Below are 12,141 nucleotides of genomic sequence, written 5' to 3' on the forward strand. Positions count from 1 at the left end.
CTCCATATGCTTTACTTCTTTCTACTGGACAAAAAGGTGTCTGCCTACTGCAGATCAACACTAGCAGCTCCGTGATAGAGGTAAAGACCTTCTGTCAGCCAACTTGCTGTATATAGACTAGGTACCCAGGACTAAAAATCTTGCCCTTGATAATATACAGATGTTGTCAAAACTAATTATATCTTAAAACTAAGATGTGTTTGGATATTGTTTAACAGCTTAACATACACCAACTAGTACAGATGATGTCACATTTTAAAATTACACATTCTCACTAAATTCACAAGGGAGTAGAGATAGCTGACATCACATTAGTAATTTTTATTTTGTCAAAAGTTTTTTTTCACAAGTATGACTGCTTGGAAGTATTAAAATAATCCTTGAAAACAAGTAACTGGAAATACACACACACACACACACACACACACACACACACACACACACACACACACGCAAGCAATATCACCATAAAGATAACTTTGAAAAGAAGTAACAGATATATTGTTCAAATTTTTTGTATTATGTGTAGAAAAATCTAAAAAATCTTTAAGAAAACAAACAACCAGATTTAATTCAATCTTGTTGTGATGATTCATATACTTCACAGATTTACTTCTGTGGTCCAAATTATCAGTAAGATAAAAATTCCTGTTAAAATGAGAATTGTTCTTACCTGCTAGTGAAGACATGTTGATGATGACGCCACCTTCTCCTCCATTTTGTTTACTCATGTAATCCAAAGCAAGGTAGGTCCCACTGATAACAGAAACCTAACCCAGGAGCAAAAATGGAAAGGGCGATACAGCTATTAGTCTTTATCATCTGTCTGCATACCAAACATGTTGCTCACTCAGGTATGTAGGGAGATCTGCAAGTATAATCAATGAGAGTTTTTGCATGCTTTAAATTTTTAATTGCTCCTGATTTGCTTTTTTTGCCCTCCTAACATTCGTGTAGGTTATCATATTTCTACGTAAGTTCACCTAGCTTATGGGCATGTCTACTTCTGGGCATGCAGCCTATACCCTTAAGAGTAATTTCTCTCTTCACTTGGCCCCACTTAGAGAAAACCGAATTTTCATTTGCAAGCATGTATTCTTATCAGCAGTGTACAAAGGCTCCCTTTTCCCTACATCCTCGTCAACATTATTTTATTAACTTTCCTTTGACGGTCATTCTGACTGCTATGAGATAGATCCTGTCATTTTCATTTGCATTTTCCTGGTGGCAAAGAATGTTGGAAGTTTGGTTGATGTTTATGGGTCACATTTGTACTTTGTCTTTTGAGACTTGCTGGTTCACTTTCATTAGCCCATTTATTGATTGTTTTGCTTTTTACTTCAAGAATGTGTTTATTTTTCTCTTTGAGTTCTTTATATATTCTGGTTACTAATCTTCCATTAGATGAATAATTAGGAAAATTTTTCCCATTCTGTAGGCAGTCTCCTCACTCATTTGTTTATTTTGCTGTGCAGAAAATTTTGACTTCCACAAATCCAACTTGTCAATTATTACTATTATTTCCCAAGGACTGAAGTTCTTTTCAGAGAGCTTTTGCCTATGTATGTATCTTAAAGTATTTACTCAGGATTTTCGTCTAAGACTTCCAGAGTTTTAGGTCTTACATTGATATCTCAGAAACATTTGAGTGGGTTTTTGTACAGAGTGAAGAACAGAAATCTAACCTCTTTCTTCTACATGTATATACTACTTGTTGATGAGACTCTTTAATGTATGTTTTTAGCATCCCTGTGAAATTTCAGATAGTTTTAGCTATGATGGTATAAATGTGAGTTTTCTATTCTATTCTGTTGATCTACATATATGTTCTGCATTAATATCATCTTGTTTTTGTTACCATAACTCCAAGTTGTAGTTGAAATCAGGTATTATGTTACCCCAAGAATTGTTCTCTTTTCTCAGGATTGGATTGCCTATCCAGGGTTTGTTGTGCTTTTCACACAATGACCCAGGTTGGCCCAGATCTCACTAGGTAGCCCAAGTTAACGTTGATCTCAAGGAAGTTTTCCTGCCTCATCATCCTTTGTGCTAGGATTACAGCATAAACTATTTTACATCTATATGCATCTTCTCCATGTAACACAGTAGAACGTGACCTTCCTAGAATTAGTGTAGACACTGGCTGACGTGATTCAGTCAGGGAAATTCCATCCCTCTTTATAGTGCAGTGTTTGAGACCTAGAATATGACCCAGCTATGGCTAGTGAGACCTGCGAATGGAGAGGTGAAGGTGGAGGTGAAGAATGGGATCTGGTGAAATCTGTTGTTCTTAAGAAAGGTATAAAGAAATAGCTACATTTTCCCCTTTACATTGCTTGGTGACTGTTCAGTCACGGTAAAGCACAGCTAATCTACTAACATCATGAAGATGAAACCTGAATAAAAGATGGCGGGGCTAAAGAGACTAGATTATGAGGAAAACACTGGTGTACAGTGTCGGATAACCCCGAGCCCTCCAGTTTGGGGAAATCCCATGACTCTTTTCTAGTTCTAATTTGAGCAGAGATTTTCTGCTACTTGGACAGAGTCTTTAGACATATCTACTACTTAATGTTATTCCACACTGCTGATGGCTTCATTCTGATCGTCCACTGTTTTCCTGCTCATCCCTTCAGTGGGAACTCAACTTTTATTCTTACTTTTAAGAATTTCCTACTCTCTGAAATAACTCGAGAGCAAACTGATAGTATTGTTTCTTTTACTTCTCTGAACTCTTCTCTCTTTCAGCTTAAGCTTTTCAAAACTGAAAATTCACTTTGGACAGCTTAATTCTTGCTTTATCTATACTTTATAGTAATGCACAGATAAAGGTCAATAGGCCATGAGTCTGAAACTAGGGGTACATACTAGTGTTTTCCTTCTTTTCATTCGAAAAAAGTGCTTTCTTAGAAAGTGTTTAGGGAAACTCCATTTCCTGCTAGTATGTCTAGAACAACAACAAAACAAAACAAAATAAGGTAAGTTGAAAATTCTATTCAATTAAGTCATTTTTCCAGTTAAGCAAGGGCATAAATAATTTATCACTGTTCCCCTGTAAATGAAAAAAAAAAACACCTAAATGGATTATATAAGAAGGAAAAAATATGTACATGGCTGAAATTACTAAAATAAGTTCAGTTCTGTTTGTTAATTTCTGCCCAATTCTTCAGCATGCTTGAGTAAGGTTCTAGTTTACATAACATTAGTATATGCCTTTATTCTGATATTTAAAGCTTTCCTGACATTCTGCTTCTGTGTTTCTAAAAATCTTCAAGTTGTAGTAAGATAAGAAATGTACAAAAGTTTATGCTTCAATTTTAAATTTTTTTAAAAAAATGTATTTATTTTATTTTATATGTATGACTGTCTGCCTGCCAGTCTGGATGGGCATCATGTGGGTGGCCAGTGCCTTTGAAGGTCAAGGGAAGACATCTGATCCCTGGAACTGGAGTTACATAGGATGGTGAGTCACTCTGTGGATACTGGGAACCAAACTCGTATCCTCTGAAAGAGCAGCCAGTGCTCTTAACTGTTGAGCCATCTCTCCAGTTCCCTAGTTTTAAAGTTTTAAAAAGCAGGATTCATTTCCATATTTTCTGTAGAGATGGACAAGGGAATATTTTTCTTAACTATCTAAGTTCAAGAATTGAATAACTTTTTAAGTTAAAGTGTTGATGGGACAAACTTCAAGGAAAATTCAATGTTTGGGCTGTATACAAATGGTATGTTCACTTTTTTACCATAAAAATCTTTTCCCTGTTCCAGATTTCACACAACAACAACAACAACCACACACACACACACACACACACACACACACACACACACACGGAACTTTTACAAAAATCATAGAATGAAATATTTCTTGTTAATATTTCTTGGTTTTGAGGAATACATATATATAATATTGGATCACTAAATCAAGCATCAAGATAAAATTACATGACATTTCTAGATAAAACAGAATATAAATTGGTGTGGTATTATTTAAGGTACATTGTGAATGTAGTTAAAATTCTGTTCTTGACTTCATAGAAAAAACTTCTCTAACTTCAAAGAGGAGAAATTCTTTAACTGTTGACAAAATGATCAAATCAACATGTTCATTCAATACTTTTAGTTATGAAGAGTCAACTTTTATATATAACACTAAAATTGGAATTAAAACCTATTGCAAGTGTTAGAATTTTTTGCTAATTGCAGTGTTCATGCTTATCTAATCCTCTGTACTGGAAATAATTCTCTAGTAACACAGACATCTAGAAAAAAAAAAACATATCCTGTTTGCTTTCTTTCTTATCAGCTTTCACATGATTCTACAGCACACATACACAGTGTACATACATGCACACTTAGAGAGACACTTATATATTTCACTACTAAAATTCCCAATCTGTCATTTCTCCATTTCCCTCATCTCATTCTCCTCCACTTGAGGTACTTCACAGTTTATAGTTCTTACACTACATTGTAATTGAGAATATTCTGGCATCTAAACCATGCAAACTTGCTTTTTAAGGTCCTTGTATTTTCTCCAGGCCAGTTCCCAAAGAACATTAATGGAGATTATTTTTCTGAAATCCCCTTCATTGTTTAATTTTTCATGTCTAAGTTTTTTTTTTTAAGTTTTTCCTTGTTTTGGTGCTAATATTGGCTAGAGAGACTCACAATTTTGCAATCCTTGCTAATGTACTTCAGCTAGAACTTTCATTGTTACAGTGTATCAGTGGCAGCAAATGGTTACATATTCCATTTGCTATTAATCTCCTTTGGAGCCAACAAAAGCAAACACATTAAGAACAATGCTTCTTTAAACTAATCTAAAGAGGGAGCAGATAATTAGCTTAATGAGACAATGTATTTTCCCTCCCAGAATCCCTACCCCAAGTGCAGGCACCTACTAACCACAGTGAGGTTCTGTTGGGTCTGCTCATGTTTCTGAGTCCTGACTCAGGAATAACTCTCCTTTTTTCCCTCTCTCTTCCATTTTTGTCCTTTGGGGGCTAGTCAGAGTCTTGTATACTCTGTGGGATACTTTGGGATTTTTCATTCTTTTTCAGAAGTTACTCTCCCCACTGTGTGTCTGTTGTCTGCCATATGGATGACCTCCCTCTGGGCTCAACTCCAACAGCATGCTTTTGGCTTTTTCTTAAGCTCTTATTGATGCATCCATAATAACCTTTTTATTTAAGCAGCAACAGTTCTGCCTGTTTTCTCAATTCATCTCCTTATTAGAGGAACAATAAGGCAGAAAAATCCACTTCATATGAAAAGGAGATTGTGTACAAATATATAGTCTGGTACCTAGAAGGGAAATTTGCTTTATTGAATGTCTCTGTAGTAACACTGGGCTGTATCCTTCACACAAATTGTGTCCTATTTAACCTTAATGGTTCTTAGAGGTAAGAAGTTTAACTTCTTTCACGACTGTGAATGTCAAGGTCAGAGATATTTATATAGAGTCCATAAATTTTTACATTCAGGACTAAACTTTAGTTTTGACTTATTCCGAATATGCACCCCTTTTTTCCCCAGAGGAAATCGGTAGTCAACTAGTATTTCTGGAAAGATAATCATCAATAGCAGCTTTCTATTTGAATATGCTAAAGGATTCAATATATGTTAATTATTTATCAAAATTAGATTGTATTTCTCATCTGCATGGAGATGAATTGTTTATGTTTACAAAAGCTTCAAAATTTTAAAAGAATCGCATTATAGAATTGCCTTACTAATATTCGAAGCAATTCTATACCTACCTACCTGCCAAAGTTATTACAAATTTGCAAAGTAACCAAATGTCAAGTATAACACAGTGACTTCCTGTGTGAGAATACAGAGTACTGTTTCATGAATTTTGGGGATAGTAAGCTTAAAAATAGGAACTAGATGGAGCTGGAGAGATACTTCAGCATCCTTTTTGTTTTTTCCTGAGGGCTGAGTTCAGGATTCATATATATGAAACAGATAATTATACCATTGCTCTGTACCTGCATTCCCAATGCATCCTCCTGAGATATCCCATCCAGCATATTTCCACCATTCTCAGAGAAACTCTGCAGTGTATAATTCCATTAGAACTGTTTTTAGATGCATAATTCATGCTAGCACAAATTAAGTTCTTTGAAGGCAGAAAATTACATTTTGTGTTCTTAGAGGGTAGAAATACAAAGAATCTTGTACAAATTAGTATGAGTGGTTTTGTGTGCGTCTCAGTGTTTTGGCACAGTGTTTGGTGATTTGCCAAACCATCTCGTGTGTGTGTCCTTGCACTTTCATTACTTACCATAGTTACCCTCTCTTACTCTTCACCCTGCTGATCTCATCAGCCCTTCCCACACAGGAAATGCACCCGTTCTACTGTCCCAAAAGCCATTTTTGAGCTTCTCCCTTTATCTGATGGCAACTGGAGGGCCATTTGTAACCCCTCAGAGCTCACCAAGAATGTTCTAGATAGAATGAGTATTTGCAAAATCGCCAACGATCATTTTGGCAATAGGTCAATGGTAGGCAATAAATCTATGGCAACAGATCAATAGATCAGGACCCCTAAACTCACTCCTGGGGCAGGGGGAGAACAAAACAGAAAACATGGTCTTAACTGCTAAGCCATCTTTCCAGCCCCATCTAGTTGCTGTTTTTAAGCTTATTATCTCCTAGGAGGAAGCTTCTGAAACAGTACTCTGTATTCTCACCCATGAAGTCATTGTGCTGTACTTGACATTTGGCTGCTTCACAAATTTGTAATAACTTGAGCCAGGGCATGGTGGCCCTGTATAAAATCCATCTGACATTTTGTTTTAGCTACACACTTCTTAACGTTTTGTTTTTGTTCTTGTTTTCTTGCAATGCTGGGGAAAGGTTTGAGTTTTATTAAACCACAATAGCCTTATGTTGAGGGTGTTCATAAAATGCTATAATCTACCCACTTGTACAACAATGGATGAATTGAAAACCTCATTTTAAAATTTTACTCACCATTTACTTCAGAGCTAACTCATCTTCAAATGTGCATATCACACACAAGAGCATGTATGCACATGTACACACACACACACACACACATACACACACACACACACACACACACACACACACTGAATTACTGAATTTTATGGCCAAAGTCTTATTAACTATAAAGTTCAATGATCTCTTTAACTTTGTTTTCTGATCTATTTCTAGAATTCAAGACTTGTTTTTCAAATACATAAGTTGAGTCAGGGTTTAGCAATCTTAACTTGTTAAGGGCCAAACAGTAAATATTTTTAGGGTTGTAAGCCATGAGGTTTTTGTCACAACATTCAGCCTGCCATTATTGCTCAAAGCTAGATGGAGAAAATATAATAATGACTTCATGGTTGTAGTCTAATAAAACTTTATAGATACCAAAATTTCAGTTTCACTTATTCATGTATGTCAGGTTATTCATGAAATGTATGTTTTTGCTTCTCTTTAATATTTTAAGACATGTTTTCATAATTTCAAATATCAATTATCATCATATTTATGAAAAGATAATTTGCTAGCTTTCTGTAACTTCCATTTTTCTACACTGAAGGCCATTATTGTTGTTCTATGACTATAATAACATTTTATATATGCAGAAGTGGTACTGAATAGTCTTAGTAAATAAATGAGTCTAATATAGCTTACCAAATTGATTTGCAGAGTCTGTTCCCAGTTTTTCTCATTGTTCACTCCTGCATTATTGACCAAAATATCCAATCTTCCAAAATGGTCTACGACTTTTCTAAAAGTATCTAATAAAAAAAGAGAGAGAGATTTTCATTTTCCACATATGTATTTAAATAATTTCCTATGAGAGGAAATGGATTTCATTGAGTCTACTATATTATTTTATTCTATTTCATTGTTGTACCAGAGGTTGAATTTAGGACCTGACATTCTAGATAAGCACTCTCCAACTGATTTATATCCCTAGCCATCCTTCTACTTTTTATTTTGAGTCAGGGTTTCACTAAATTGCCTAGATTGTTGTTAAACTTGGAATCCTCATGCTTCAGCTCCCATTATTCAGCTGAAATTATAGGCTTGCACTACCAAGTTTGGCAGGAGTTTTAAGTCTACTTGACCACATAGTAAGAAGTACGCTCATAATCTGGTTCTCAATAAGTGGTCTGCCGACTAACTCTAGGTAATACCTAGAGTTACCCAAATGATAGAAATGCAGTATAGTTCTTGCATGCTCACTGAATCAGAATCTTACTTCAACATATCTTTAGATGATTTGAATTCATGTCAGCATTCTACAATCAATAAATTGATGGAGCAGATATTAGAGAAGCGAGCATCGCAAACTAAGAGCGCTCCTGAGTTCCATCTGGGCAGTTAGTATCCTTTCCTTCTTAAGAAATTATTATAACTCTTTGGTATAGACTATAATACACATTCTTTGCATTTGTTTGCAGCACGGGTCAAATCTAGGGCCTACACACTATAGAAAAGTGCTCCACCATAGGAACCATGACCCTAGCTTTTCAAACATCTCCTTTTAATAAGCTCTATTGTATATGCGAAGCATTAAACTAACTCAGTACTCATGCATTTAAATCCATTATGACCATTTTTTCCAGGAATCTTTGCTGTCCTAATTAGTAAAAGATTACTTTTTATTCAGTTGATTTCGTCATGTTAATGTTACTTTCTTGTTTCATTCTTCCCTCTTATCATTACTACTTTACATTATGGATTTGTATAAAACTGTGTTCAGTTGGAGAAGTTTATATAGATTCCAAGACCTGAATCTCACACACTGCATTGTCTAACCATCTGTCAAAGTCTGTAAACCCTCTATATCCAGTTCCAAGTTGGCCTTACCACCTTAGTATCCAGAAGCTCATATTTCTTAAAGCACCCTTTTATAAAGTTCTATAGATTTAACAAGTGGTCACTTCTATTCTACTTCTATTACTTCGGCCTATAGACAACAACTATGTTTTTCCTTTCACAGGGCATAAGTCTGTTTCCAGTCCTGCAAGTGAACACACGGGTTTCTTTAAATAGGTAGATCAATCCAGATTTTAACGTGACTGAAACAAATTTATAGAATTATGAACAATCATCAAATATTTGGGGGCAGGCAATAAACATGCAAGTTGATTGTGAGGCACATTTTTTTGTGTGCTTTTTTTCACAAAGTTTTTGCATAAGCATCATTTTATACTCATTGGGCCAAACTGGAAAACAACAAAAATAATAACAATAAAACAAACTTTTTTACTTTTTAATGGATTTTTAAAGCCATTTTTTAAGTCTTCAGTTGGTTCCAGAAAAGGTCAAGGAATATTAATCTGCCCCCGCCCCTTCTATCCTAGGTTTAAGTTACTAAATACATATGTCTGATTTTTCCTCAGTTTTCTTCCCTTCTGGTTGCCACTGCTTTGATTTTGCCAAAGTGCCCTGTGCCATCTGCTTTTTGACATATCACTGGTTCACGTGACTTCAAAGTTTGGCTCCCTCTGACATTTACATGCAATGACACTCTATACTTCATCTGAACTTTCTGTGTTCTTTCCGTTTGTTAAATTGTACAATAACATGTCTAGATGTCTCCAAGAACCCTTCCAACTCTGCACTGTTACAATGTATCTAAACAGTTTCAAAAGTCCTGGGCAGCCTTCAGTTGTGACATTGTGAGCATCACCTTCATCCTTCCATTTTATGTCTGTTCACTCTAAACAACTGGTGAACTTCTTATGATTGACAGACCTTCTGGGTCATTTATTATGTGTCTGAGTTTCCTTCACAATTACTTATGCTTAATAAATATCTTCATAGCCATGGTACTCATTTTAAATATTGGCAAAATAACTAATATTAAATGTCTTGTGTAAAGCCATATGAATTATCTATACTGGTCCTCTATTCCAGCAGAATAAATGTTGGCTCTTGGTTAAACCTAAATGTCATTAATATGCTTTCAATGAAACTATCCTCTGGCAAAGCATGCTCTGTTACGACTGCTCTTAAAAATCTGTTCTACTCATGCATGCTAGCTCTATTGCCTGACATATAATCACTTTCATATTTTAATGACATTCTCTTTAATCCAATTTCCCTTATCTTTAGATTCACTGTCTTCTAACAGATTAGTCCATTTTATTCATAGGATATCTTAAGCTGCAAGAAACCTAGGACCTCAGTATCCCTTTAAGCTCTAGAGTGAACCTGGTGTAAGTTTTCTGACTTCTGGATTAAAAATGTGCCTACCAATTTGCTTCGTTCCTTTGAATAACACCGTGTGAAAAACCAATATTTTTTCCTATGTTTCCCCCCCTGGGAAATTTTCTTTATGAAAATTCTTGGAGCCCTCTATACAGCCAGAGTATAGTGCTGACGCCAATATTCTTCCTGATATTTCGCAAGTCTATTTTAAGAGATTACAGAAAAACAGGAAAACATTGGGGAAAGGCTATAGAGTCTTTCCTTCTTTCATTCTAACACCACACAGTGATTAAGAGCCATCTCAGAGGGGGAAAACCCAGAGAAAACATCTGGCTAAAAGTATGTGGTTTGCCTGTGACCCTGACCCTTGAACTTGTAGCCTGAAGCATGCCGCATTTGCTTGTCACTTAACTGCATCTTCCAGCTTCCTGGGAGCTATTGCCACAGTTCCTCAGCCTGTCCCCTCACGGAGTAATTACTGTAGCAGCACTGTCTTCGAATACACAAAAGACATTTGATTACATTATGTGCTGCCAAGTAACTAAAATAAAAGGATTTCTTAGGCTGTCCTGTCTTCCCTTTAGTTTTTATGGCCATTGGATTGTCAGAAAGAACCATAACAGTCCAAACTATCCATGGGAGCTAGAAGGTCGCAGCTTCTTCCAAGGGAGCGATGCTGGCGTTCAGCCTTGTCGGGCTCTTACCTGGCAGTCTTCAGGTTGCTGCTTGCTCAGGGCGTGTTCCCGAGTCTATGGATTGATTTCCCATGTCTTACCTCTCAGCTGTTCCTGGTCAGCCACATCACACTGGACGAACAGAGTCTTCTGAGGTTCGAACTGCTCATCCAGGGCAGCTTTACACTTTACACCTGCCTCGAGATTCAAATCCACCAAGGCTACCTACAAACAAGAAGAAAGAGGGAGCAGGTCTTGTGTGCAGCTCTGCCACACCAAGCCGCGGGACACACAAGCAAAGAATAAACAAGACGCTCCCTTCTTAGACCTCAGAATGGGCTCATCCAAGTTCGGGTTCTCTGCCAGCCAGCGGCGTTGGAGGTCTGCTAGCAAGCCTGGAGCTTTGCAACCCTCGGGGCTGGGGCTCCTCCGGCGTGTGGGTGGACAGAGAAGTCCTTACCTTGGCGCCATGGTGTAGCAGAGCCTCGGCAAAGGCTCTGCCTATGCCCTGCGCTGCACCGGTCACCAGGGCCACTTTGCCGTTCACGTGCATGGTGGGTCGCGGCTCCGCCGGGGGTGGGCGAGCTCCGCGTCTCTGCGCTGCTGCAGCTTTTATGGCCCCCTCTGCGCGCCTGTGCAGCGGCCCTAGGAGCTCTCTTGCCAGTGGGCGGGGATGAAACTGTCAAACCAGCGCCTAGGAAACTGTCCCTCTGTCACCTGCCCCCAAGCACCCGGGTGGACCCGAGGAGACTTTTGCCTTCTAGGCTTTCCGCTTTTGCCGGTTCCCATGGAAGAATTTGTTCCCAAGCCTCTGGTTGCTTGAAGGTGCTGAGCTGACAGAGGAAGCGCAGAAAGGAAGGGGAAAAAAAAACTTTCTTAAAAAAGTTTCTTGGACTACTCAAAGGCTAATCCTATAGGAGAGCAGAGGAGAGGCCAGGGAACTGGGATTTCTCCTCCCACTCGAGCTCAAGACAGATACTGAGCTACAAGCAAGCAAAAGAATGAACACAAAATGTTAAGGGACGATTCTCTCTCTCTCTCTCTCTCTCTCTCTCTCTCTCTCTCTCTCTCTCTCTCTCTCTCTCTCTCTCTGTGTGTGTGTGTGTGTGTGTGTGTGTGTGTGTGTGTTAAAGCTTTTGCATCATTTCTCATCTCATAAACGAATATTGCTGTAAAGTAGGAGTGAGCGATGATGACTTTATTTACTGGTGTTTTGTACAAATATCGGGCATGAGAGTTTAATTTTGCTCTGACCTTAAATTGAATCATATTTCAGCGCCAG

At 37.5% G+C, this 12,141-nt stretch overlaps 1 protein-coding gene across 1 annotated transcript in view; it reads right to left on the bottom strand.

Moving 5' to 3' along the window:
• The window catches only part of Hpgd (15-hydroxyprostaglandin dehydrogenase), a 30,789-nt gene extending 19,107 nt beyond the window's left edge, over window positions 1–11,682 (bottom strand). The window contains exons 1-4 of the mRNA XM_006970922.4: window positions 11,320–11,682; window positions 10,961–11,084; window positions 7,654–7,760; window positions 674–770 (exon numbers count right to left, since the gene is read on the bottom strand). Coding sequence (XP_006970984.1) covers window positions 674–770; window positions 7,654–7,760; window positions 10,961–11,084; window positions 11,320–11,412 — 421 coding nt within the window. The 5' untranslated portion in view covers window positions 11,413–11,682. The remainder of the gene's footprint in view (window positions 1–673; window positions 771–7,653; window positions 7,761–10,960; window positions 11,085–11,319) is intronic.
• Between the last annotated feature and the right edge of the window lie 459 nt (window positions 11,683–12,141).

The sequence above is a fragment of the Peromyscus maniculatus genome, chromosome 17 (assembly GCF_049852395.1).
Source record: "Peromyscus maniculatus bairdii isolate BWxNUB_F1_BW_parent chromosome 17, HU_Pman_BW_mat_3.1, whole genome shotgun sequence".
In the NCBI taxonomy this organism is placed as follows: Eukaryota; Metazoa; Chordata; class Mammalia; order Rodentia; family Cricetidae; genus Peromyscus; species Peromyscus maniculatus.